Source organism: Penicillium argentinense (genome assembly GCF_028826775.1).
Source record: "Penicillium argentinense strain IBT 30761 chromosome Unknown utg000001l_segment0_segment0, whole genome shotgun sequence".
Taxonomy (NCBI): domain Eukaryota; kingdom Fungi; phylum Ascomycota; class Eurotiomycetes; order Eurotiales; family Aspergillaceae; genus Penicillium; species Penicillium argentinense.
Genome location: NW_026622660.1, coordinates 2,165 through 27,476, shown reverse-complemented (window position 1 = coordinate 27,476; position 25,312 = coordinate 2,165). Strand labels below are relative to the sequence as shown.

Genomic DNA, 25,312 nt, shown 5'->3' with positions numbered 1-25,312 from the left:
TGTTGTCATCGCAACCGACCAACACATATGTCGTCATAGACGGACTTGCATACATCACACACGCACGACTCGCATTTATCACACACCCACATTCACTAAATATGTAACTAAGAGTTACTTATCGCAACAGCTCGCATATTGTTCCCCACAGACAATGCCGAAAATCGTAAACAGCGCAAACGATCACAGAGTTAACGCAACCTAGGTACGTCACGAGGTTGCACATGGACATCTATTACAAATTAGTTAGGCACGTGGGAGGGGGAATAGCTCCCAGAGTTACGAGATCTTAATCCCTCCCAGAAGGTCTCAAGGAAGTCTATATATTGACTCATTAGAACATGACCCGCTGCTTCAATTATTCCAATGTTTTTGAATTTAACCTAAAAGGGGCTCAATTACATCGCTTTGTCAACTACCAATCATGTTTTTCGATTCTGCTGCTGAGGAGAAGATCGATGTCAAGACATTGCCGGGGTTCATCAGGGACAACCCGGACGAGTTCAAAAACATTTTCGTCCGTCGCTTCACCCACGTCAAAAATTTGGGATCTAATGTTCTCCATGAGTACCTACATGTGATTTTGGAGGACAATTCCACGGATAAATGGACTCGTGTGATTGTGGAACGTCAGGCTGGTACACTCGTGTGGGGTGAAGCTCATGATCAGGTGATCGTTCGTCGCTGGCCAGCCGGAAAAGGCTACAAAGAGCACGAGACCATAAAGCCTGGCTACTTTCCTTTCAAACTGGAAGTTATGATGAGCTCTGGTAGTTCAGGTGGAAAAGTTGGAGATTCGCCCCTACCTTTGGTAACCCGCTCCTTCCAGAAGAGAGACTTCAGCGTGGAACTACTTGCACAGTTACTATTGGAGTGCCACAAGGGCCAACCGTATTATACTCCTAACGAGTGGAACTGTTACTGGTTTGCGGCACGCGCCTTTGAATCACACAGAGTAAGAATTGGACGATTTGACAACAATCAGTGGAAGTATGCCAACTGGAAAGGAGATATATCGAAAATACTCTCCCCGGAGAGATGGAGTAAAGCTGTAAAGGTACGAGGTTTCATTTTTCAGCTGAAGGATCAGATTCTGACATTGTACAGGAAGCTTCTAAAGCTTTCAAGAACTTTCTTGGACACATTCCTATCGACAACCCTGGCGGTGGTCATCCCACCGACCATAAAGACCCCGACGTTTCCCAGGCTGATGATGTTTTCGTGGGTACTCTGAGAGAAGTACAGTCCCATATGTCCCTCGAATAATGATATACATGTTGATGATGAATTACCGAGCAGGAATTATCCAAAGAGTTAGGCGAGATAACTCAAGATGAAGAGAAACAGATGGCAACCGGTATTGCAGATGTAAGACATCTAACGTTGTGCTTCCTTTTCCACCTTCATTAACGAATTATCTTAGTACCACGCATCCATCGAGCAGTGTATTGCTGCCGAAACCGAGAGGGATGATTTTGAAGCAAATTTGGAAATTGGCAAGAAGATTGCATATGCACAAGGCTGGAATGTAGGTTTGCCGCTGTTAAGTGCTGGATCACACTAATGGTTTCGTTCTATAGCCTCAGGATAAGTCTGCACCTGACGAAGTATTCTTGGTGGGCCCAACCGAAGACCAGCTATCTCGGTTGGAACTATCCCTTTTCGCGTTCCTTGGACGAGTTGCCATGGAGCTCGACGGTTAAAATGTTTGATATTTCTGTCGACCGCCGAATCAGGTCTAGTTGAGGACTTCGACTGAGAGCGTCTCGATAAAGTTTTTTTACCACCTGGGTGGGTTTTTTTCCCTTTATCTGATGAGATCAGGTCATCTCCCTCGGATGTACTCTAGATAGATCCTGTTCCTTTCTTTCTTCCCACCTTTATCAATCCGATTTGAATCCACTATCCTGAACTTCTTTAAGTTCAACATAAATTTGCCACATAAGACCGACTGCTCATTTTTCTTGGGAGCCGTCTTATATATCTCAACTAGCCGCCAATCTTCTTTTTTGACAACTTCTTATAGTTCCCACTCCGATAACTCGTCAACGGGTGTTACGAAGGCACCGGATGTGTTAAAGGACACCCGATCTAAGCCCTATAGAGTAGCTTGGCGGCCGACGCTCGATGAAGTGCTGAATAACATCGCAACTCCACCATACACCCTCAGCGCATTCATGAACTATCTCTCCCAAAATCATTGCCTTGAGACACTAGAGTTTATCCTCGAATCGAAGCAATATTATGAAAGCTACAGGTCATTAGTCGAGCCAGCAAAAGAGTCCATTATGACAACCAACTGCTCAGCAACTATCGACCTGAGTCAGCTCGACCAGCTTCTCCTGACGACGTATATTCTCCCGGGAGCAGCCCGTGAGGCCAATATACCTGCCAAGGTACGGGACGGCCTTTTGCAAAACAAATCTACGTCAACACCACCTTCACCCGAGATCCTCGAACCCGCCGTGAGAAGCATTCGCGACCTAATGGAGGATACAATTTTCGTTTCATTCCTAAACAGCCCCTCCACATACCTTTACGAATGATACAGCGTTGACAGCATCGGATCAAAACGATAGAAGGTCGAACCTCTCGTGTAAGACCTCAGATAGCCAGCCGACGAAGCTAGTACAAACTAAGCGTCCGTCTGTTATGGCTCTCGGAAGGCCTTGATCATGGCCGCCTTGGAATTAATAGGCTGGTAGAGCGTCTCTCATGACTGCACATACGAATACCTCCAGCTATGCTACACTTACAAACAATATAACTTTGCGAGACCTGCTACGGCTGTTTTGGCAGCTCTAATTCTACTAGGATGAGCTCAAGCTCTTGGTAGCATGGTCCACTCAGTAGTCTAGTGAGTGTTCTTGCTCTTATATAGCCCGAAGCAGTTTCCTTCGGGCTAGCAAAGACAAATTGAAGTTTGCATACGGACGCCGATTTGTGATTTTGTACGTCACATGGAACTTGTTCGACATGAATACCTTCATCTTACTATAACTCAAGTCAGACTTCTCTTCTATCATCTAAAGCTGTATTTCTCGTTGGTCAACTAGGTTAGGCACGGCTTTTCCGTTACTAAACAGCCATACAGCCATATATTGGACTAAGCCCCTTGGCATATAATCCTTACTGCAACCCAAAACTATAGATTTCCATGACATACGAGAATCTCTGCTGACGCGCGCCACGGTTTTCTATTCCTTAGCTAATCCATGCTATCTTATGTAGTCACCCGCCTTGCGGCATTATCAGACCTCCCGATGGCTCCTGTCTTACGACACGCCACGGTTTTCCCATTCCTTCGCTAATTTGCCTGAATCGAGAATGAATGATGATTTTTATGTCTCCTCACAAAGAGTTTAGCAACACAGAGCTCTCTTCCAGATATCGTCAGTTAATGCAGAGCGCTATTCTCAAGAAGTCATGACGTGCTCGGGGGTGCACTCCATCTTTTGATTGGTCAGATGAACCACTCGAGAGACTCTTAAAACCTACGATTGTCTCTCCACATCTGCTTCTAGGCCCTTGTTAGGCATGGATATAATTTAATAGAGGAACCCATTTGCTCTTAGGTTCTCTCACTGACCCATGGCCTATTACCAGCTTGTCAGCTTTTCAGCTACCTATGCTTCTGCTGAAAACCGACTGTGCGTACATATTCAACGGAGCAATACATGCTAGCTAAGGTACTGTATACGACCATTGGATCACCAAAGAGTAGAATGGCCGGAAAATATAGCGTATAGGACATTGTTGATAGGGAGACACAAAGTCGATGGGGGATAAAAACTCTCCGCAAATTGAGTCCTCTGATTGGCTGGATCAAATGCCTGCCTGAAAATCAGGGCTGGGCGGCGGGTGGCAGCCCCAGCTGCAGCGGCCGGGACGGGTGTGACTAAGCAGAAGGGGGGGGGGGGGTCGCTACATCCAAGGGGGGTCGCTCTATCATCGCCCTTTCGGATATAGTAATTCCCTTTGAACGTCCACGTCACAGACGATATCATAAATTCGACGTCAGTTTCGAAGACTTTGTCAGAAGCTGCGAGACACTATTAGCAGTCCGACAGAGCAAGATGAAAAATATCATGAAGTCCTCGCTCGAATTTTGAAATCAAAGAAATCAAAAGTCATATTAAGATGTCATCGTGACGCGTATTGCAACGAATGGCTGAGGCACATCGACCAGCCAGGTGAAAACTATCAACTAAGTCGCAAAGAAATCTCCATTGTCAATGGCCATACCACAATCGTGTTACAATCTTTTCATCCATCATATCGAACGGCCCGTAACACCAGTCATTTAGCTTCTTCATATCACTTGCGTTCATCTCCATCTCCATCAACTATGCAGCAGATTTTAAGATACGTATTTGGACCGAAGAGCAGAGAAAAACTCTTCATACAAAGACATGATGAATATAGAACCCCATAGAACGGATGACATTTACTAAGAAAGATATAGCCAAGCCGTCAGCAATCAACAAGGACATGAGTGACGGTTTCTTGCGCCCCGCAGACGCACTGGTCATCCTCGCGAAAGCCAAAGGTCTTGGCGTAGGTAGACAGCCAGTTGTGGCCCGTGCGTATCTGTGTCAACAGGTAGTGTATTCAATATATTATTCAAGCAAAGAAGGATCAATAACCCTCGCCAGTTTTCCGAGGTAGCGTATAGCGTCGAGGTACTCTTGCTTCCCCGGAGCACAGATCCCGTCGCTGATCGCGGATAAAGAGATCTCGCAAGGAATCAAGAGAGCTCTGATGTGCATTGCATGGTTGATGTCACTCATCGACGACTCGCTTAGCAGTCTGCGGACGAGCTCGTTGTGCTTCTTTAAATCATCGATTATTTGAGCGCGACAGTCCTCCGCAAGGTCTTCCCCTCTTGTAAGGGTTGCAGATGCCCGGCAAAGTGACAACACCACCCCGTCCCTAATCGTTTGGATGTCGCCTATGGTCGATGGTGTTGATAGCTGAAGTCCTGACAATTGCTCATCTATAGTTCGTTGCTCGTTATTAAGATGGTTCTCACTCGCAAACCAATCTTGTTGTTCATTTCCGCGTAAAATAAGCCACGACATTACGTGGCTATATAGGGGTTCTTCTTGGACATGTTGTTCCCAGAGAAACAAGACAATTCTCGCGATGGTGAGGCTTCCAAAGTAGTTCGCACTCCCAAAAAGTTCTTTTAACGACCCGTATAACGCATTAAATGCGCTAATCTGCCTGCTACGGCTTTCTGACGTGGACTCGTCAAAAATCTAGGAAACCGCACCCTTGACGGGCCTTTATATAATTTTTTCAACTCTCGTGAGATGAGGCTCGCAGCTTCCCATGTCTCGTACTTATGAATGTCCTTCCGCCTTCGTTCACCCTTCATGAGGCATAGCTTCCTTATCTCTTCCGCTGTTTCTGGAAGAGCAAACTCGGACGTCAGTTCCGAAAATGCACCCACAAAGTGGTACATCAATAAAGCCCTGTATTCGGGCCTGCGGTCGGTATTATTCACGGCGCAGATGGGAACACCCAGGCTGTTTCTAGGCATCCATATTGACTATCGAGATGGCAAAGCCATTTTGCATCAGAAAGCATACATCAAGCGAATCCTTGAACGCTTTAATGCACCCAGCAACCCTGTTGCAACTCCCCTAGACCCCAAGCATCCACTTGTTGAAGCAACTGATGCAGACCGTTTAAGTGAAGCAGATTCATCAGAATATCGCGCTGCAGTGGGAGCGCTGATATATTTAATGATCTGTACAAGACCTGATCTTGCATTCGCACTTTCACGCCTATCAAAATTCGTGCAGAAACCGGGTGTAAAGCATGCAGCAGCACTTAAACGATTGCTTCGGTACCTGGCTGGCACCCAGGACCTAGGCATCGTCTTCAGCAAACCATCTTCCACCGAACCAATCCTATATGGCTATAGCGATTCCGATTTCGCTGCAGATCTCAACAATCGACGCTCGACTTCCGGCTTATATTCCTTCTGAACGGTGGCCCGATAGCCTGGAAATCGAAACAGCAATCCCTAGTCACAAGCTCGACTCATGATGCTGAATATGTTGGATTAGCAACTGCATCATTTGAAGTCATTTGGCTTCGTAAACTCATCCTTTTGATTCTGCCTCAGTATGCAGAACATTCAATGCCCTCCAACATCATTTATTGCGACAATCAAGGTGCTATTGCAACTGCAAATCGACCTAGCAATTCAACCTCCCCACGATCGAAACATATCGACATCCGTTTCCATGTTATTCGCGAGGCTATTGCTAATGGCCTTATTCGACTCGAATACGTTCGTACGGCAGATATGACTGCAGATATCCTGACAAAGGCCCTGCCTAAGGAATTGCATCAGCGTCATGTCAAGGGAATGGGAATGGAAGCGATATGATGGAATTGGGATCTATGTATCCGAACTGGCCTGGTTTCCTCCATGGTTTTGTCCCACAGGGTTTTGCATGGAGGTTTTCCCCCAGGACTGCCTGTATATAGCTATTTTGTCTTTCTTTTGACTCACCCGTGATCTAGTGGGAGGACCCTAGTCGTTTCTGACGCCTTCGGTAGAGATCTCGGATGAGTGGGAGTGCCAGCGTGCTGCATCCGAGGATCTTCCTCCGGCGTGGATCAACTACAGTCCGGGAGCCACGTGACCACCATCAGGGGGTCATATACTCCATTCTAGCTTAGATGACCAATAACAACACACATCTCCCTAACAAGTTGAATTGTGTCATGTGACCCATGAGTCGAATTGGCCACCGACTAACTACGTCGTTATACCTCATATACCAGGCATCCACGGGTGCTGATTAGCCTGTGTTTGCGCTAGTAACTTTCCAATCTTTCCAATTCCACACTAGAATAACAATCACACGTGACATTACCGGTCGGTTGCGTCAGAGCCGCACCCGCTCCGGCTGGTGCCGGGCGAGCTTTTGAAAAATTTGAGGGGTCATCGGCCCTTTATGAACCGCAAAGTAACTTTTGTCTCAAAACCGTCTATGACAACACTTGGCACCTGTGGGTTTCTCCTGTACAAGGAAAGGCTATAAAATAGCGTCCAGACCCGCTTGGTGAACGAGTCCCGTTCTAGGCGTCCGCCAAATCTGCCCGCTCCCGCCCGCCCCTGCCTGTCCCTCCAAGGCTCCTCTTCCTCCTTTCCCTTCCGTCGTTTTTGTCACTTTATTGCCGGCGGAATCCATGAAATCGACTCCTCCGCTGACGCAGCATTCGTCTTCTAAGGGCAATCTGCATAGACTGCCATGTCATCATATTTGGCGGATTCTAACAGCTGATGAGAATGACATTGGAGGGGCGCAGCAAACCGATTTTTGTTGTCACCATCACTTTCCTATGCGTATCGTTTATCGCGGTCGCATTACGATGCTTTGTCCGATTAAAGCTCGTGAAAGCCTTTGGATGGGATGACGGTTCGATGGTGTTTGTAATGGTAAAAGACATGTGCCTATGACCTTAAGAAAGAAGGGTCTTGTTGACATCCATTAAATCCTAGGCGTTGAATATCTGGTTCGCGACATGCGGAATAGCCGGCTCCATATATGGTATCGGTAAAAAATTTGACGAGTTCGACAGCTCCGCCGAAATCAAAAGAGCACTCTTTGTGAATTTCCCCAAGATTATCCACCCAACGATCAAAGTCTCTTGCTGACAATAACCACATTAAATGTAGTGGTGGTGGCTTGGTCAGTCAGCCTACGTCTGGGTGGTGACAATAACGAAAATCTCCGTCGCAATGTCAATCCTCCGTTTCACAATGCGACAGCTTCACTCTGCGATCATGTACGCTATCATCGGTGTGACAAGTGCTATCGACATCGCTTTTTGGTTTGTCCTTATGTTACAATGCCAGCCTGTCAGAGAATTTTGGCAACGAACCGGGCAAGGACACTGCATCAACACAGACTACGTCATCAATGTTGCATATCTCTACAGCGCGACTGCCTGTATTTGCGATTTCATGCTTGTAGTGACTGCCGGACATCTTTTGAAAGATCTACCGATGACCCGGCGGACCCAATGGGGTTTGACTGGAATTATTAGCATGGGTTGCATGTACGTTTATGATGTTCGTCCTAATTCTGGGACAAGACTGACGATTCCTAGTGCAAGTGCCGCTGTCGTGGCCCGCATTCCTTATCTCCACAATTACAAAGATTCCGATTTTCTTTGTGAGTCACGTTGTATAGGAGACTCCGACATATTGAAGTTCATCTAACAGATGTCTCCCTTCTAGATGCCACTGCTAACATTTCTATTTTGTCCAACATTGAGGCTGGCCTTGGCATCACTGCTGGAAGCTTGAATACGGTCCGACCGCTTGTTCGCTGGTTTCGTGGCATCAGCGACGGCGAATCACGCAGTGCTGGTAGCACATCAGGTAATATTATTCACTGCAGCTTTAGTGGGACCCGAAGCCATCCCCTCAGGGTGAATTCGAACTCATCAGAGTATTGGCGGCAGTGTATTGAATTTGGCAATTCCGGTTACCTCACTACGGCGTCCCGAAATCAAATGCGCCGAGGCAATAGTCAAGAACTATATCATGAATGTTTATAGTGCGCAGAAGTCTTTGTACGTTTCGATTAACGGCGTCCAGAAATTAGCAGGTGGCCATTCCAACAGGCAAATTGTGGCAGGTGACCACAACACCACAACGCCCGATGGAGATTATTTTAGTATGATTAGAAAGCCCGCATCCGCCAGTCTCTAAAACCATTTTTCTTTCTACATATTATTGAAAGTTGGTGGCAGGAAAGGTGAAATACTCTCAGCCAATAGAAACTCGAACGAAAAACCCGGACGAAGGTCACGTGGTGGGAATTTCGAGACACGAAACACCAGCGCCACAACGCTTGTTGTACATTGAATTTGGTATCATTAAATTCACAATAGTGGTCTGCTTCCAAAATTCCTCTGTCTTTTAATCACCCTCGAAGATGGTGGCAGGATAAGGCAGATAATGTTTCAGCCAATAGAAACTCGGACGAAACCCAGAGTAGGTAGTCACGTGCCATTCCCTCTACTGACAGGTAGACCTCGCCAAACGTGCACGGGTTTGGGTTGGGTTTTCAATTTCTTTACCCGCCCACGGGTAACCCATCGCGGGTTTTGACCTTTGTTGATTTGTAAGTGACGCTTCAGTGTTCATGTTGTTGAGGGGAGTTTTTTGTGTGTGGTGTTGCATGTATTATCTCAGATACAAGTAGGCTGAGAGACAGGTATATATGTATTAGCCATTTCTCTCACATCAGAGGGCCTAGGGGCTGCACCACGTGAATCCATAGAGAGTATCCACTGGACAAGTGATTCTTCTTCATATCTACTCAATTTGTGACTATTGGCATGTGTATCCACTCGATATTGGTGGCCGTTGACGCGGTCTCGAAGTGTTGAGCGCGGTATCTGGTAACGCGCTGCGATAGTGCGTATAGAGTCGGTAGAGCCATTCTGAATATCTCTGATAGCTAAGAGGATTCGGCCTTCCTGTTCAATCGAGTTTCGGCTTGATTGAGCGTGTTTTGGTGGCATGGTGAGTGGTTGAAGATGGTGGGTACGCGTCGGAACGCGTTTTCGGTCGAAGTGGGCGGTTCGCTTGGGTGGGCGGCTCGCTTGGGAACTAGGTTAGTTGCTGGTGTGATTCAAGCCATGCGAGTGGCATATAGTAGAATTATCTAATATCCCACTAGAGACAGATATATCTATGGAACATGTGCCTTCTTGCAGAGGCCTCGGACTCCCGACGGGCAAAGAGTCGCAGTTAATCTAAAAATTAGTCGCCAAGATTCACACTCACACCTTCCCATTAGACCTTCCTATGCGCAAATCAATTATCCAAACAGCTAGATAAACTAGGAACCCCCAACGCCCAGGGATTCCTCCATATCCTGATCATCTGGGACTGGGCTCGACATAGGCAATCCTTATACCTGCACATCCTGCACTAGTAATGAGAGCGTTACAATGGTAGATTGCTGGGCATCTTGGCATTGCATCCGGCGAATTACTTAATCAAGAAGATCGTTGCCTAAGACGATATTTTGCTCTATTAAATCTACTCGTTCTCCGTCAAGGTCCGGCATATCTCTTGATCAGGGTTTGAAGATGCAGATGGAGATGGAGTTGAGCACGGAAGACCGGCGGCGATGGGCATCTTCTCCATCTCTCGGTATGTTTTAAAAGGGACTCTTTGCTCCCGAGTTGAGCATTCATCTTTAAATCATTCCTGACCACAATCATGGGTTTCCTAAACCTCCTCACCACGTCCCTTGCGACTATGGCAGTCGCCAATGCCGGTAAGCTTCTCACTGCCAGTGATACCGCCGCGGTCATTCCTAGCTCCTACATTGTTGTCATGAATGATGGCGTTAGCAACGCGGAGTTCAAAATCCACCGTGACTGGGCTGCAACTGTTCATGCTCGTATTAAGAGCCGTAAGAATGGGGAGTCTGGACCAGGGAAGCATTTCGACATCAATGGCCTAAAAGGATATAGTGCTAGCTTTGATGATAACACCGTCAAGCAGATTGCCAGTGACCCAGCGGTATAGTGTGCCATTACCAACGTTGATTCCTCAAGAGCATGTTGAATCTGACCCGCTGTTGGGTCAGATACGTAGAACCAGACATGATTGTGAACGCGACCGAGAACGTGGTTCAGCGTAATGCTCCTTCATGGGGTCTCTCTCGCATCTCTAGCAAGAAGCCCGATGCTACCGACTATGTGTATGACTCTACTGCTGGTGAGGGCATCGTGGTCTATGGCGTCGACACCGGGATTGATATTGAGCATCCGGACTTTGAGGGCCGCGCTGAATGGGGCACTAATACTGCTGATAATGATAACACTGACGGCAATGGCCATGGCACTCACACTGCGTCTACTGCGGTGGGAAGCAAGTTCGGTATTGCAAAGAAGGCCACTGTCGTTGCCGTCAAGGTCCTTGGTAGCGATGGTTCTGGAACTAATTCGCAAGTCATTTCTGGTATGGACTGGGCTGTTAAAGATGCAAAGTCCCGCGGTGTCACTGAAAAATCTGTTATGAACATGTCTCTGGGTGGCGGCGTTTCCAAGGCTATGAATGACGCCGCTACCAACGTCGTTAAGTCCGGTATCTTTCTCTCTGCTGCTGCCGGCAATGAAGCCCAGGATGCGAGTAACAGCTCCCCTGCTTCTGCTCAGAGTGTTTGTACTATCGCCGCTTCTAAAGAATCAGACGGCAGTGCTTCCTTCACAAATTTCGGTTCTGTTGGTAAGAGACCTTCCTCTCCCTTTGTGCGAAGCATGCTTTTTAGTCAGAGAAGCTTACTGACAGTTTTACTTTAGTCGATCTCTATGCTCCTGGGAAGGACATCACGGCCGCGTTCCCTGGTGGTGGCTCGAAGACCCTGTCTGGAACCTCTATGGCTGATCCACATGTTGCTGGTGCTGCTGCGTACCTGATGGCTCTCGAGGGTGTGACCTCTGATAAAGCTTGGCCCGTCTTGTCGAGCTTGCTATCTCGTCTATCTCCGGCGCTCCCTCCGATACTACTAGCAAGCTTCTGTATAACGGTATAGACGCTAAATAAATCGTCACATAACGTGACGGATGATACGGTATGGTGCCGGGAGTGGTCTAAGTATATTCTCGAGCGAGCTCTGGAAAAGCCAACCCAAATGAAGTTTATGCAGTATAATTCGCCCGAATCGGACCTTCCAGTAGAGTTTTCACTATAGAGTTCTTGTTCTAAAGTGACTCTTCTCAAATAAATACTTCTGCACTACTGGTTCTATTAACGATGGATCATTTAAGGGGCCAGAGTTGGATCTCAGTGTGATTTTAAGGTACCTGCTCCTCGGTTATCCTTGATGGTATATGATCAGTTGCGGAAGGTGTTTGGAGACACAGATCTTCGATACTGAAGGAGGGAGAGGGTGATCTATAACGGGGTCCGTTGTTCTTAGGTGGATACGTTATGCTGGTATCTCGTCGGTGGTGATCTCTGAAGTAGTTGTAAGATCTAACTATGGATTCCCTAGCTACAGACTCTTCCTGTATATTCTTAGAGCTCGAGGATGATGGATCCTGTCTGTTTTCTAGTCGGGGCAGCTGCTCCCTATATTTAGTCGCTTATTTTCTACACTTTTTTCTAATTACCCCTAGCTCTTCTGGGCTCTATTTAAACCGACAAGGAATTTATCTGAATTTTTCTGTAGGGGTTGACTACTTACTGAGGAATTGCTGATCTCTAGTTCTAGAGATACTCGCTGTATTTTACTATTGAGCTGTGCCTTGTCATAACTCTAACAGTAGGAGCTGATATATATTGAAGAGGGGAACGCTCGATGGCTGCACGCGCTGAGACGTGCGGGTCGATTCAGCAGAAAAACCACCACAAAACACACGCGTAGCAATCAGGGAATAGCGAGAACCCCAAGTGTAGGGGTCAGGTCGGGGAGGTGTAAGAAGGTGTATTCTAGATCTAGCTATCCGGCCACCGTATACTGCCGGCTATGTCACATAGCATGGATGGCACCCATGTAGTAGGGGGAGGGGGTCTCCCCACTACAGTAGGTAGTGTCGATCAATTCCCTATTAGTTACTGTACTCGTTATGAGTAATCACGTTTGTCATCATTTCATAGACAAACATCGACAGATTCAACGAGAACATATGTCGCCTCGACATCCACATGTGGGTCAGGCCGCACTCGATAAGAACTGATAAGCCCAGGCCGCACTGAATTTCTTGGCGTCTGTAATCAATTCAACCGAGTAGTTAAATAGTAAATTGCTCATGTATTATTAAATAGCACAGTGCCATGGTCGGGCGGGGGAAGTGCTCGTCTTTATCCTAGACTACGCACTACTCAACCATGGCAGTCTTTCTGGAAAACGACCTCGATGTCAGTGCAATAATAGAGAGGCAACTTGAGCAAGAGCTCTAACAGGACCTCAATAGTAGGGCAAATGCAGTTTCCCCTATCATCCAAGGGTCTCCTGAGCCTTCAGATGCAACTCCGGTACGTGAAACGAAGGGATATATTAACCATGCATTAATAATATATTATGTCTAGGAATTCCTTAAACCTATCCTACATGATAATCGTGCACCGCTTCGAACCCGCTTTATCGAGTATACTACAGCCCTCCCAGAGTATCCCCGTACGGAGCCTGATGGATTTACATATGTGATCAATGTGCCTGACGGGACTCGATTTGCGGTAGAACAGTCAATTGAAGGAGTACGTCAATACATCATTAATGTATTAACTATATATTAAACATCATCAGATCCAGTACTCGAGGAAGCAAGTCTATCGAAACCGCCCTACCCAGCGTGATTCGCTGCTTTGACAGAGAATCCCTATTCAACATAGTTCTTACAAATGCACAGGGGTCAAAACATGCGAATATACAGACCCTGGGCTAAAGCAAATGGTCCACTCGTATGTCACTGAGGATATCTGGCAACGAATTAGAGAGCTTCGCCAGCATATTACATTCCTCGATACTCTCAATCCTTTACAACCAGCGACATACAGGTTGTACCAAGCAACCATACGTTCATTCAAGATCAATCGGATTTCATGTACATCTTGGAAGGATACTTGTTCGCCCCGCGGCTAATGGGTTCAAGATGTGAGTAAAAGAACAATAATATATTCAAAATATATTACTGATCTACTCTTAGAGTGTCATTGGTGGATCTGACTTTTATATCTACTGCTCTAATGCATATGAAAGTCCAAGCTCTCACTTCCCATCATGTGTACGCCCTGACAGTGGTATTGACCGGGAATTGCTTCAGAAAATTCTTAATAGAGAGATCCAGGGGGAAATTCAAACGTGTGGTTATATCGACACAAATCGGCACCGAGGCCATTGTGGTAGGTCTGAATATATTCTGAATACAATCTAAATGTGTTATTAATGTATTATCATAGAATTTCATCATACTCGCGGGCTTGGTAAAATCAAGCACCAGAAATGCTCGGTTGAATTCCATTGGTTTATTCCAGTAGACCTTTCTTCCTCTCCTTTTTGGGTTTTCACCTCGACTGGCATTCATACGCATCCTCCGCCGCCTCCGTCAAAGCCTCCGCCAGCAATCGTAGACGGAATAGTACGTATAATTCGTCTCCGAAATGACCCTGGTTTGACTACAGGTATATCCCTTCTTGGCCCTTTTTTCTTGTCTAATCTATTAATAATGCATAATTAATGGATGCATATAGGACGTTTTCTTCTTAGCCCTGAGCTTCAGGATCTATGCAAGCGATTTAACAATAGCTCCTCGCTTCTTGATATCCATAGAAGCTTTGCGAATTTAGACCGAATTGGTGCCATTATTCGAAAGGAGAGGCTCCTACAGTTCCCATATAGGCAGGACACTAATGGTCTGATCTTTGAAATGGAAAAAAACCCTCCATTAAAGGTAATAGTGCGTTTACAATATATTAGGAATCTATTAACATTTCTCTTAGGACTACGTACAGCAAGTCTATATATATCCTGATCTTATGATTATTTGCTTTACTCCTGAGATGGCGGGCCTCTTCCTTGACTCTGACTCGATAGAGATTGATATGTCTTTTAAGAGGTTTAAGCAGAAGTCAATGCGAGAGGTTACGTTTTCAACGTTCATACCGGAGCAAGACAGAGGTAAATATCGTCGTGATAAAGGTGTGATATAATATTAATATATCATAGTTTTTACACTTGCACGTGTGATTGTTGTTTCTGAGACACATTCAACCTACTATCTCCTGTTTACTCGGCTTTTTGAGTGCATGGAGTGTGTGCTTAGTCGCCAGTTCTACTTTTATCCAATCCATCGTACAAGGCTACATGCCGTCGTTCTGGATATGGATACAAATCAATATGGAGGTGAGATATAAATCACATACTATTAATATATTACTAATATATTATAGGGCTTAGAGACTTCCTTGCTGATAAGAGTACTCTCCAAGTATCGCCTGATGACCTTATTCAACACTTTGTTGTCTTCTGTAGAGCACACTTCTACAGGGGTATTGATAGAGCACTTCGTGGGCAACAGGTCGCTCCTGGATGTAGGGAGAGGATGCGAGCAGTGATCGATATTCCTAATCGAGAGGAGTATACTCAAGCTTTAGACTGGATAATCGGTAAGTATACTTTAATCGGTTCTTAATAGGTTATTAATCTATTATCAGAGCATGAATCTTCAGTTGTCATTCAGCAATGGGCTCGCTATAAGAAACTTCCTTACGTTGCGGCAGCTTTAAATAAAGCTTGGAGTCAGATTCCTGATGTGATTTTCGAAGGACTTCGAAAGAACACAAATGCAGTGGAGCAATCGCATCATATGATCAATAGTACTGGTGTTCAGCTTTCACTACTACGAGGGGTCTTAAAGTAAGTTCCTCTTGCTTTCGCCCTAATATATTATTAGTACACTAATCAGATATTTCTAGTTCTTTTGCTCAGATACGAACCGCATGCAAGCTTACTCTATTCGCCAGGACATGGGAATTCGACAAAGCTATCGGATGAATGGTATTCATGCAGCATTTGATCTTCACCTAGCAAAGGGTAAGTTAATACAAAAGATATTACGAATATAATATTAATCGATTCTATAGAGCAAAAAAGGCACCAGGAGAAGCTATTAGAAGAAGAACTCAATCAGCTCGAGGACTCGTCTAGTATAGATGAGTTATTCACACCTGATGAATTGAGTGTACGGTATACGACCTCTGGTGTACCGATTTCTCGACGTTCAGCTAGCGTACCAAGGAGATCTAGTACTAGATCCCCTACAGCTACTCCTCGCCGAACAAGAACACCTACACCAAGGTTAGTACTCTATGATGTTTAAGGATATTTTATTAATATATTACAGAGCTCAAAGCCTACAGCGAGTTGCCTCTGACAATTTACGACAAGAGTATGATAGTCTTGCTATCCAAAAGCTTGAACATCAGCTCCGAGAGGAGGACTTAAAGGCACAATTGCTCGAAAAGCAGCTTGCTAATGGTAAACGGCAGCAAGAGTTAGATGAGATAGATAGACAGGTAAAGCGTAGGTAGGTTAAAATATGCCCACTTGTATTAACTCTTACAATTTTGGTCAAGGAATTAAGAATAATTGTAAATTTATGCTTCTTCCTCGAGACGCTCAAGCGTCCACATCCCAAAAGCGAGAATGATACTCGCAGGTGAATGGGGCAGTACCGCATTCTATTATGATATATTAGCAATGCATTAAGGATATATTAAGAATCGCTTACTGATATTAGCAGTGATACAGGCGTTGCAGTCATCGTGTATATGCTTAGTGGCGAGGAAATCCCTCACGGCTTTAACCGAAATCTACAATATATTAGCAATCTGTTCTCAATAAATCAGAGATAACTTACCTTCCGATTCTTGCCTTTACCCTTCGTGAAGGGAAGTCGCGGCTTCGTAGAGATACGGGCAACAAGAGCAGTGTACCAAGCTAAAATCATATATTAGTAGTATAACAAGAATAAATTAGGAATGTGTTAATACCCTTGACCTCGTCCATCTCCTTGATAGCGTGGCGGCCCTTACTAGCGTACTTACCAGAGACCGTCACGCCTTGATGACCGGTGAGGTGCGTCTTGAGGTTGCCAGTCTGAGAATACTGCTTCTGATAATACATTAGTAATAGATTCAGAATATTTAAGATCATATAGCATACCTGGTGATCGCAATCCTCGAATCGACAGAAAAGCTCTCCAGGAAGAACAATAACGCTACAATCATCATCCTAGAAATGCATATTAGTCATATATTCAAGGTCAATATTAGGATTTTTTAGATGCTTAGATGGCGCATTCAACATATATTTCAATGCCCAGGACAATCAGAAACCCCACTCAATCAGAGATGCTTCCACTCACCTTCTCATACGCGGGTAGTTCTAGCATACCGGCCTTCGCATCCGCCACGTATTGCTTGTATGGGGCGGGGGACTCCGGGAAACGCACCATCTTGACTTAGGGACCTGTACGGTGTAACTAGGAGTCGAAAATAATAGATTAATAATTTGTTCTTGATGAAAATAGGCGGGGAGTTGGGAGGGCTCACGATTGGTGGAGAGGAGGAGGGTGTGGTGATTGAAATGGGTTGGTATTGCCAAGAAGTTCGTATTTGACCTGACCAATCATAATGTCTTACTAATCAACCATCTACACTCGGAAAATATATCTTCCCACGGAGTGCGGCCTGACCCACCTAGTATTGTCGGCCTGACCTGCTTCCTGTAACGGGACGGTGTTCCACCCACAGATGTACTAATCCTATCTTGGAACTAGCGCAGATCCTAAGTGGGTATCGGGCTGAACAGAGAGGCCACTGCGATCCTTCCTCCAACCACTCCGATCCTCTCTATGATCAGACAGACTATCGCGACCCCAACCTGACAAAACGCCTTCAACATGGAGACCGTGGAAACCGTGAAAGAAATGCTTGCTCGACCCCTGCCCGCGCTCATCAGCCCAAGAGGCACGTCAAACCCATCAGACTCCCGCACCATCATAAACGTGCGGCTGTTTCATGAGTGGAGCAGGTTTGGGGCAGAAGTGCGGCGCATCCTGGAAGAGCTCGGCCTTGACCAGACTATCCTGCAGATTGATGACTCGAAAGACAAGCACTACATTGTGGGTAATGAACTCGGCCTGACTGGTCGATTCTGTCGGCATGCCTGCGATGCCGTCTCGCGAGCACTGGCCACCACTGATCTGAGCATCAGATTTGGCGATCGCCAAGCCGCAAACCTCCCCGTCTCCGATATTCCGCCCGATGTGGTGTTGTTGAAAGGGGACAACCCCCGCTATCTTCGGCCAGTTATGGTTATTGAACTCAAGACGTTCTGGACCGTTAATTTGGATGTGGATTTGGACAGCCCTCAATGGGAAAGAATTGCGCCACTACAGTCACATCTTGGTAATATGAGCCTCCATATTTACGAGTAACAATTTGCTAACGAATGTCTAGGCCAGGTAGTATGTCAGATGAGAGACAACAATACCCGATACGGCGTTCTCTCCACCTACGAATACACCTACTTCATTAGACGAGAAAACGATTGTAGGTTTTTGATAAGTCTCCCGATTAGACGTGATGCAACCGAGCCATCTTTACGGCAGTGTATGTTGGCGGCCGCTGTGCTCGCTTGCCAAGCTGGAGCATACGAAGAAGACCCTAAGTTTGAGGTACGAATGGTATGTTGGAAAGCATTCTTGGTACCAAATCGCTAAAGTATACCGACAAACCATACATGGGCAGTTACAGCATGGCACAGGGGCACAAGCTTCGGACCGACCCTCGCACCTCCGCAGACACTCTGCCTACCGCCCAACTGGCCAGGGAAGTGTTGTTGACATTCCGACATTCGCTGTAACCAGTCAAACGATTCTCTTTGGTGATATGGAACAAGTGGCGACGAATTATGTTGATGTCGTCAAGTGCATACAAACTGGAGACCGGAAGTCAATATTTGAGGTTATTTGGGATGGGCAGCCTGCAGTTGCTAAGTGTTGGGTGGAATCCGAAGCCCAAAGGTTTGAATGAACCCCCTCCGAACTCTGGGAGCCGAAGCTAATATAGGGGGCTTTTATAGTTACACCAACGAAAGGGTCATCTACGAGACGCTGTCGGAGAAAAGCCCGAGAGGCTATTCGTTTTTCGCCGATTTCTATACTGCAGGATTGATATGCTGTTCGTCCGTGTTTTCGACTGGGAACATACTGGTGATTCAGAAGGTGAAAGGGGTGCCACTCCATGAGAAATGGAATTATTTGTCGGAGGAGAAAAAAGAATTTGTTTACCACCAGGTTTCCCAAGCTATACAAGCACTTCGGGGGACCGGCGTGCTCTGGGCCGACCCAGGCATGCACAACGTTCTTTATGATGATAGTGACGGCCATCCGACTGTCACCGTGGTCGACTTTGAACGAATCCAGCTACATGAAGATGAGCCGTTGCTCTATCCCACTGAAATGGCGAGGATCTTTGGACGAGAGGCGGTAAAGCGACGAGCCATGCCCCGATATCCCGGAGGATGACTGTGGATGGGATCACGTTGGTCCGGTTTTTGAGAGTTAGAATTTTCTAACATGCATTTTTATATCAGTGACAGGGGGCCCAGTCCGACTTTTCTGGCGTTTGTCTTTTATTGAATACCGTTAGATAAGAATCCATTAGCTCTATTCTCTATAAGATCAACGCTTGTGAAATATCCAAATCCCATAGACCGTAAATGAAGGTGGAAAATTCGCAAGAGCCATTGGTTATGCATTAGCACCAGAGATCGGTGATAGCGTTACTTTATGCAAAATATCGGGATGAAACATAAGCATGAATATATACTTAGTATCTTCCCTAGATTGCGGCATAGCCGCTCCATTGGATATGAGATCAATACCATATCCGCAATGCTGCGGATATTGGATATCACTTCATATCCATGTCCAAGTTGAGGATATCCGCACTAGCATAAAACTCGTTTAATTGTCTGAAAAGAGATAGTCAGATTGCCTTTGGATAGCATAAAATATTCTCGCTTAGGTTGAAAGAAATACATGTTTGGTCTTCACCATATCAACAACCCAGCTCATCCCATCGCTTAATGGAATTTTAAGAAATGATCTTGTATCTATTAATTGATAATAAGTTTCTTATATGTTGTCGCTTTGAATTTAGTGATTATTTTGAGATTGGATACGATGAAGCACTGAATATTGAATAAGGGCCTGCTAGACGAATCGACCTTGATGGAATAGAACTTGATTGTATCGTGTTAAACTGTCTACATACGATTCTGGGGGTATTTATCCCTGAACGGGCGGCAAGCCCCTGACAGTACTAAACCCCTATTATTGGTCTCAATCGGAATTCTTCCATGAAGATCCCCTGAATTTAGAATATAATGTCGCACAAGAGCGTTTGAAGTGCATATCAAGCTCAGTGCCCCGGGTTTCCCTGAACAGGCATGCCGACAGAGGTTGGGAATGAGGCATCAATTCGGTGCCTTATCCTGGAACCTCAACAGATTACCTCTGTACTGGGGTTAGAATTATTTTTTGGTAAGTTACCGAGTGATTATATATTTCGCAGGTGTGTTCGTATATACCTCCTGTCCATCTTTTTGTTAGACGAAAAATACTTAAACAAAAACATAATTCCATTATTTATCGGGTTCAATTTAGCGAGCAAATTATTCATCTAGGTCTACAATACTTTTTAACTAATTTTAAAAAAATATTTGCTTATAAAAACCTAGAGAAACCACAGTCGGAAGTCTTGACTCTCGGGACTTAGCGATATGGCTTCCACTCCTGCGGATATCCAACGGATATCCGCACTAGTAGTTTATCTAGCCAATCATCAGGACACTAACCACAAACACATATTCAAGTCGTGAGTTTGTGCTCTGTTTGTGACACACCTGAAATTCTTCTCCAGCCCCATATGTAAGCTTTCCTCTCTACTCTTCCAAGTCTCTCCCAATCTCTACTTCAACAGACAACTTATAGTCTATTGAAATATGTCCCAACTGTGACGGATGACCCTGGGAATAGCCTCGTCTCGTGGAAGGATGCCTGAGGCATAATATTGGGTCGTTTGCACAACGCGTTTGCTGGGGAATTAACCCCTCTTTTTCTGGCGGACTTTTTTCTTTCTCTTTCCTTCTTCATCTTCGAGATTCTCGTAAGTAGGCACCGAATGAATCTGTTTCTTTCGAACGGCCCATAACAGAACCTCGGTGATCTCACCGGGAATCAAATCTGCGTCAGAAATCCCTCGGGAAACTATGCCATTCCCGCATCCATTTCTTCGGCGTCTAGCAGTGCAACCGACTCACAGAGTATTGTCACCACCACGGCGTAAGTACTCTTTGCAGGTAACGGCCAGGTGATAACTCGACCATACTCATTGAAAAAATTCCAGCCCTGTTCCTTCGCCAACTGTTTCCGGTACGAATACCAAGTGCGCCAAATACTATCAGATTGGAAAGGACGAGACATGCAACACTGTGGTAGAGAAGACCGGTATTTCCAGATCTGACTTGTCAGCCTCAATATCGTCACTACATGTTGAAGCAGTTAACTGACCATGATACAGCCTGTTTCTGAACCCCGAACTCAACACACAGTGTACAAACCTCCAAAAGAAGGTCTACTATTGTGTGCAGGCGGTTGGAGACATCACAACGTACTCCGGTCATCCAGGAAGCACATCAGATAACTTCAGCAAAGTATCCATGACCTCCGTTCCTTCATCCGTTCCCAGACCGGACTACTCCGGTGCTTTGAAGAACAACTCGCACCCCGTCGTTCAGCTTGCCACTGATACGAGAAAGGACTGTTATGAGTAAGTGCAACGTCTAATCTTACAAAGCCTTCGCTCATCTTTGTATAGCTATATGTGGCTGGACAACACCACAGATAACGCGCTCGCAGATTGTTGGACAATGGCCTTGACAAATGAAATTTCCGCGGAGGTTGGTCTTCGTCTCTCCCGATTGAGAACCTCGCTTCTGGAATGCAAGCTGACTCTCGAAGGACTTTATTCTATGGAACCCTTCGCTCTAAAAGAAGTCATCGCATAGCAGTTCGTTAATCCCGCTGGCAGCCTCAACTGGCAGCACCGGCTCGAACTCGAGCATTGCTTCAAACTCATACAACTACCCTTGTACACTTCGAACCAGCTCGTCCTACTGCGTGCAGCTCTCCAATCCTTCCAGTACCGCGGCAAGCGGGTCGCGAACCCCTTCGTCAGTTGCTGCATCGGCCACTCAGACTCCTTCGAAGTCTACGAGGAGTGAGTCCATGAATCTCAACTGGTTTCGCATCTGCTAACTCATATTTTCCAGGTGCTTAACTGAGTCGAAGGTGCTCTCTGACGAGGCAAGAGTGAAAGCAATTACAAGAGTGTAGACTGCAATTTAGTTTGTCTCGATTGTTTCTCCTCGTGGGCAGCATTCCCACAACATGTATCTACTACTAGCCAGCTTTCTTCCGTCTCCATATCATACATTTTCGAAGAAGTTGTCAGTTCTGCCGGCATCGTCAGAAATCAGAATAGAAATGTTGAGATCAGTATTCAGGAGGGTAATAACCCTCCTTGCAGATGTTTAGCTCTCTCAGGAGGTCACCGTCCACATTCGGACGTTCGAAATTGGGCTCAAACACATCCTTCATGACACCAATGCCAAGTGGAAGTTGAAGAGGGTAATCCTTTTCAATGGGGTTTTCTCCCCCATTGTAAAGGAAATCCTGTACCTCATTTTCAATCCATTTCCCCCTTCCGGGTTCGTGTTTCGACATCCGAATTGGAAATCCGATTGCGACCTTCGGTTTCGAGGTGGCATCTCGGCCTCCCCACAGCGTGTTCTCGGATACCATTTGGCGTATTTCTTCCAGCATGAGATACCAGCCTCCAGCATGATGAAATTGGAGCATACTGAATTCGATCGAGCGAACGGATTTCGGTAGAGCTTTGAGGAAGGAGATGCAATTATCCTGTGAGATAACAAAGCCGGCGAGTTCAAAGTGCCGCAGATTCGACCATTTTTCCACCGGGACAATGCTCTCTAATGGGATCAGTTGGTATTTATCCTTCTCATAGAGCGCTTCTGAGAATGTTGTATGTAGCCTGAACTCCTCTATTTCTTTTGCTTCACTAAGTGCGCGGCGGAGACGTCCATTGAGCAAGGATCGCCAGCACGCTTGAAGCCCTGTCTGAGATTCTTCACCGACAAGCATGGTGATATCCAGACGGCGAAAGCCCGGGTTTTTCAGCACGGTAGCGAAATGATCGTACTCCTGACAAGGCTCGTCAAAGATTGTGCAGTTGATCCCCGTGGACAGAAAGTGAGAAGTCAATACTAGTTCAGAAACAGCGTTGGGTTCGTTGGCGAGAACGCGCATCGCTATGCGGAACCCGCGGTAACGTTCTTTGAGTTCGGGGTATTCATTCCACGCATACGCATTAGCAGGCTCCGAATTAATTCTCGAATACAGCCAGCCACGTGGGATAGGATAATTGAAACCCTTCGGGAAAGCGCGGATCATAGGGGTCCGGTACAACGGGGCGAAGAGATGGCCGTGAGCCGCAGGAGTGATGGTGACTCTCCTCAGAGAAGGAAACTGCTTGACGCCATACAAGAATGCTTGTAAGTCACTGTTATCGGCGATAACATCCTTCTGCTGATTCAGTAAATGCTGGTAATGTCCCCAGCATTCACTCAGCGGAGGCTGGGCCAAGATCTGTTCTCTGCGCTCGAGATGGTCGGGCCTGTCCACGTCGCGATTTTTTCGCGACTTTAGAATATCGATGTTTTTCTCGCAGGCCTCTTTGAACCAGTTCGGACATCCGTTCTCCTCCTCGTCTTCATGTCGCTCGAGCAACTCCTCTTGGTAAAACTCAGAGTAATGCTCGGCCCACTCTCTGCTGTTATCGGGCTCATCCTCGTCCGAGAGCAATTCGTGGCCATCGTGGGTTTCGGGTGTTCGCGGTGGGCCCCTTGTCAAGCACGCCTCGTCCCAGATGATCTCAGTCACCTGGTGGCGGAGCTTGTCGTGTGATGCAACCTTGCATAAGACCTCTATGTTGAGTGGGTTGGCGGATAAGAAAACACGGTCGAGGCGAAGAAACACAGCGTTGTTGAATTGACTACATGCCAAGCGAAAAGACTTGATGTCGGTGTGGGATAGATGTGACGATATGTAGCCCCAAAGCTCAGGGGGGAGCTCGGGGAGACTGGTATAAGCCATGATGTGATAATGTAGAGTTGTTCATGGAACTCCATCTTGATATAGTGGGGGGTAGGTACATTTAATACCAAGCCACTGGCAAACCCCCCCCCCCCCGGCGGTCCTGACCGCCCACGTTCACCCAGCTGTGCGGCCATTGTTGTGCGATCGTGCCCCGCAACAGTCTGGACCCCACCCATCAAAATCCATGGATCCGTGCTTCCATCGCGTTTGCAGTGGAGACAAGACGGTTGGCTCCTGAAGGGTGAAGAGGAAGAAGATCTAAATCGGACATCTCGCATGTGGTAACGCTATCAAATGTATATATCCTATGGAGCAGTGCACACGAGCTAGGGGGCTACATACGACCTAAGGTCGTGAAAAGCCTGAGGAATTAATAATATTAATAATAATAATAATACGGTGACCTGTGTTCTGAACCTGCTGGGCCTTCGGGATACCAAGCCTGAGGCACAAAGGCAGTGCCTCGGATTATGCATGCCCGGGGCATCAACAGGAAAATAGCCTCATGACAGGAATATCATAACAGTCGGCACTTAGATTAGCCTAACTCAGTGCCCAGTAATTATCTTCGGCCGCTAGCATTCCGCGATACCCTGATCGTAGTAATACCGAAAGCTGTCCAACCCCCCTCTCTTCTCCATAGGACTAGTGTAGCCACGGCTAAACGATGATTCCTATGACGTTTAACGGCGACCCTGGATACACGAACAAAGGCAGAGATTTAAATCGTTTTCGCTGCGAATTGAACGCCTATCACAATCTCCGTGGATTCGGCGTGTGCTACCGAGGCTTTGTTCCCGCTTTTTACGGCCACATCGATCGAGTTGATCGGTCTACTTCCCCCGCCCCCCCAACCAACCCCCCGGCTTAAGCATCTCGCCGACGATAAATATCAACTCAGGGCAATCCTGCTCGAATATTTGCCGTGTGCTGAAAGACTAAATCGCAAAAATCATTCCGAAGATCTTTTTTGCTACGCAGTTGAGGGCATAAAACAGATCCATGACGCCTGTCCGCCACCATGATATTTACCCGAAGAATATGCTTGTTGTATCTGGTACAAGGATTGTATGGGTTGATTTTGATGTTGCGACAACCTTCAGCAGCATGGGCCTTTGCGAGAAGGCATATTGCGATAAGACCGAACTTGTCAAGAGTTTTGGAAAGCTTCTGGTTTGTGTCGCTTCCTGTACTTAAACATCGTTACAGTAACTAACAAAAACCATCATCAGAACGACGACAAAAGACACGGTCTTCCACCCAATACAAAGTATTACTAATTGGACAGCCACAAACAGAACAAACCGAACTGGCACAATGTTAAAACGTGAGACGGGTATTGCACAGACACGCTCTTTAGTACGAGAGACAATCATATCTTCTCTATTGTTATACCTGAATGTCGGAAATGGCCTTCGGCACTGTCCTGTTTCGCACCAACATCATATACGCACCGCCGAAGGAAGGCATGAAACCCTTGGCCAGGATTCTCTTCATATGCTGACCA

General features: G+C 46.3%; 8 protein-coding genes across 8 annotated transcripts; 7 read left to right on the top strand and 1 right to left on the bottom strand.

Annotated features, from left to right (window-relative positions):
- Window positions 1-424: 424 nt before the first annotated feature.
- Window positions 425-1,266, top strand: N7532_000008 (uncharacterized protein; the record flags this gene model as incomplete). The annotated part of the gene is made up of 2 exons (XM_056612512.1): window positions 425-1,057; window positions 1,108-1,266. The coding sequence occupies 2 exons, from the start codon at window positions 425-427 to the stop codon at window positions 1,264-1,266; spliced, it is 792 nt and encodes a 263-aa protein (XP_056479736.1).
- A 1,022-nt stretch (window positions 1,267-2,288) lies between these two features.
- On the top strand, window positions 2,289-2,546 carry N7532_000007 (uncharacterized protein; the record flags this gene model as incomplete). The annotated part of the gene is made up of 1 exon (XM_056612511.1): window positions 2,289-2,546. The coding sequence occupies one exon, from the start codon at window positions 2,289-2,291 to the stop codon at window positions 2,544-2,546; it is 258 nt and encodes an 85-aa protein (XP_056479735.1).
- A 4,766-nt stretch (window positions 2,547-7,312) lies between these two features.
- Window positions 7,313-8,589, top strand: N7532_000006 (uncharacterized protein; the record flags this gene model as incomplete). Its single annotated transcript, XM_056612510.1, has 5 exons — window positions 7,313-7,462; window positions 7,526-7,669; window positions 7,703-8,085; window positions 8,137-8,201; window positions 8,267-8,589. The coding sequence occupies 5 exons, from the start codon at window positions 7,313-7,315 to the stop codon at window positions 8,587-8,589; spliced, it is 1,065 nt and encodes a 354-aa protein (XP_056479734.1).
- Window positions 8,590-10,267: 1,678 nt separating this feature from the next.
- Window positions 10,268-11,588, top strand: N7532_000005 (S8 family peptidase; the record flags this gene model as incomplete). Its single annotated transcript, XM_056612509.1, has 3 exons — window positions 10,268-10,573; window positions 10,609-11,281; window positions 11,356-11,588. 3 exons carry the CDS (start codon window positions 10,268-10,270, stop codon window positions 11,586-11,588), a joined length of 1,212 nt encoding a protein of 403 aa, XP_056479733.1.
- Window positions 11,589-17,460: 5,872 nt separating this feature from the next.
- Window positions 17,461-19,089, top strand: N7532_000004 (uncharacterized protein; the record flags this gene model as incomplete). Its single annotated transcript, XM_056612508.1, has 5 exons — window positions 17,461-17,968; window positions 18,020-18,112; window positions 18,206-18,246; window positions 18,317-18,585; window positions 18,645-19,089. The coding sequence occupies 5 exons, from the start codon at window positions 17,461-17,463 to the stop codon at window positions 19,087-19,089; spliced, it is 1,356 nt and encodes a 451-aa protein (XP_056479732.1).
- A 2,198-nt stretch (window positions 19,090-21,287) lies between these two features.
- On the top strand, window positions 21,288-21,635 carry N7532_000003 (uncharacterized protein; the record flags this gene model as incomplete). The annotated part of the gene is made up of 2 exons (XM_056612507.1): window positions 21,288-21,397; window positions 21,446-21,635. 2 exons carry the CDS (start codon window positions 21,288-21,290, stop codon window positions 21,633-21,635), a joined length of 300 nt encoding a protein of 99 aa, XP_056479731.1.
- Window positions 21,636-22,122: 487 nt separating this feature from the next.
- N7532_000002 (F-box protein) lies at window positions 22,123-23,802 on the bottom strand (the record flags this gene model as incomplete). Its single annotated transcript, XM_056612506.1, has 1 exon — window positions 22,123-23,802. One exon carries the CDS (start codon window positions 23,800-23,802, stop codon window positions 22,123-22,125), a length of 1,680 nt encoding a protein of 559 aa, XP_056479730.1.
- A 670-nt stretch (window positions 23,803-24,472) lies between these two features.
- N7532_000001 (uncharacterized protein) lies at window positions 24,473-25,085 on the top strand (the record flags this gene model as incomplete). Its single annotated transcript, XM_056612505.1, has 3 exons — window positions 24,473-24,636; window positions 24,804-24,978; window positions 25,038-25,085. The coding sequence occupies 3 exons, from the start codon at window positions 24,473-24,475 to the stop codon at window positions 25,083-25,085; spliced, it is 387 nt and encodes a 128-aa protein (XP_056479729.1).
- Window positions 25,086-25,312: the final 227 nt, after the last annotated feature.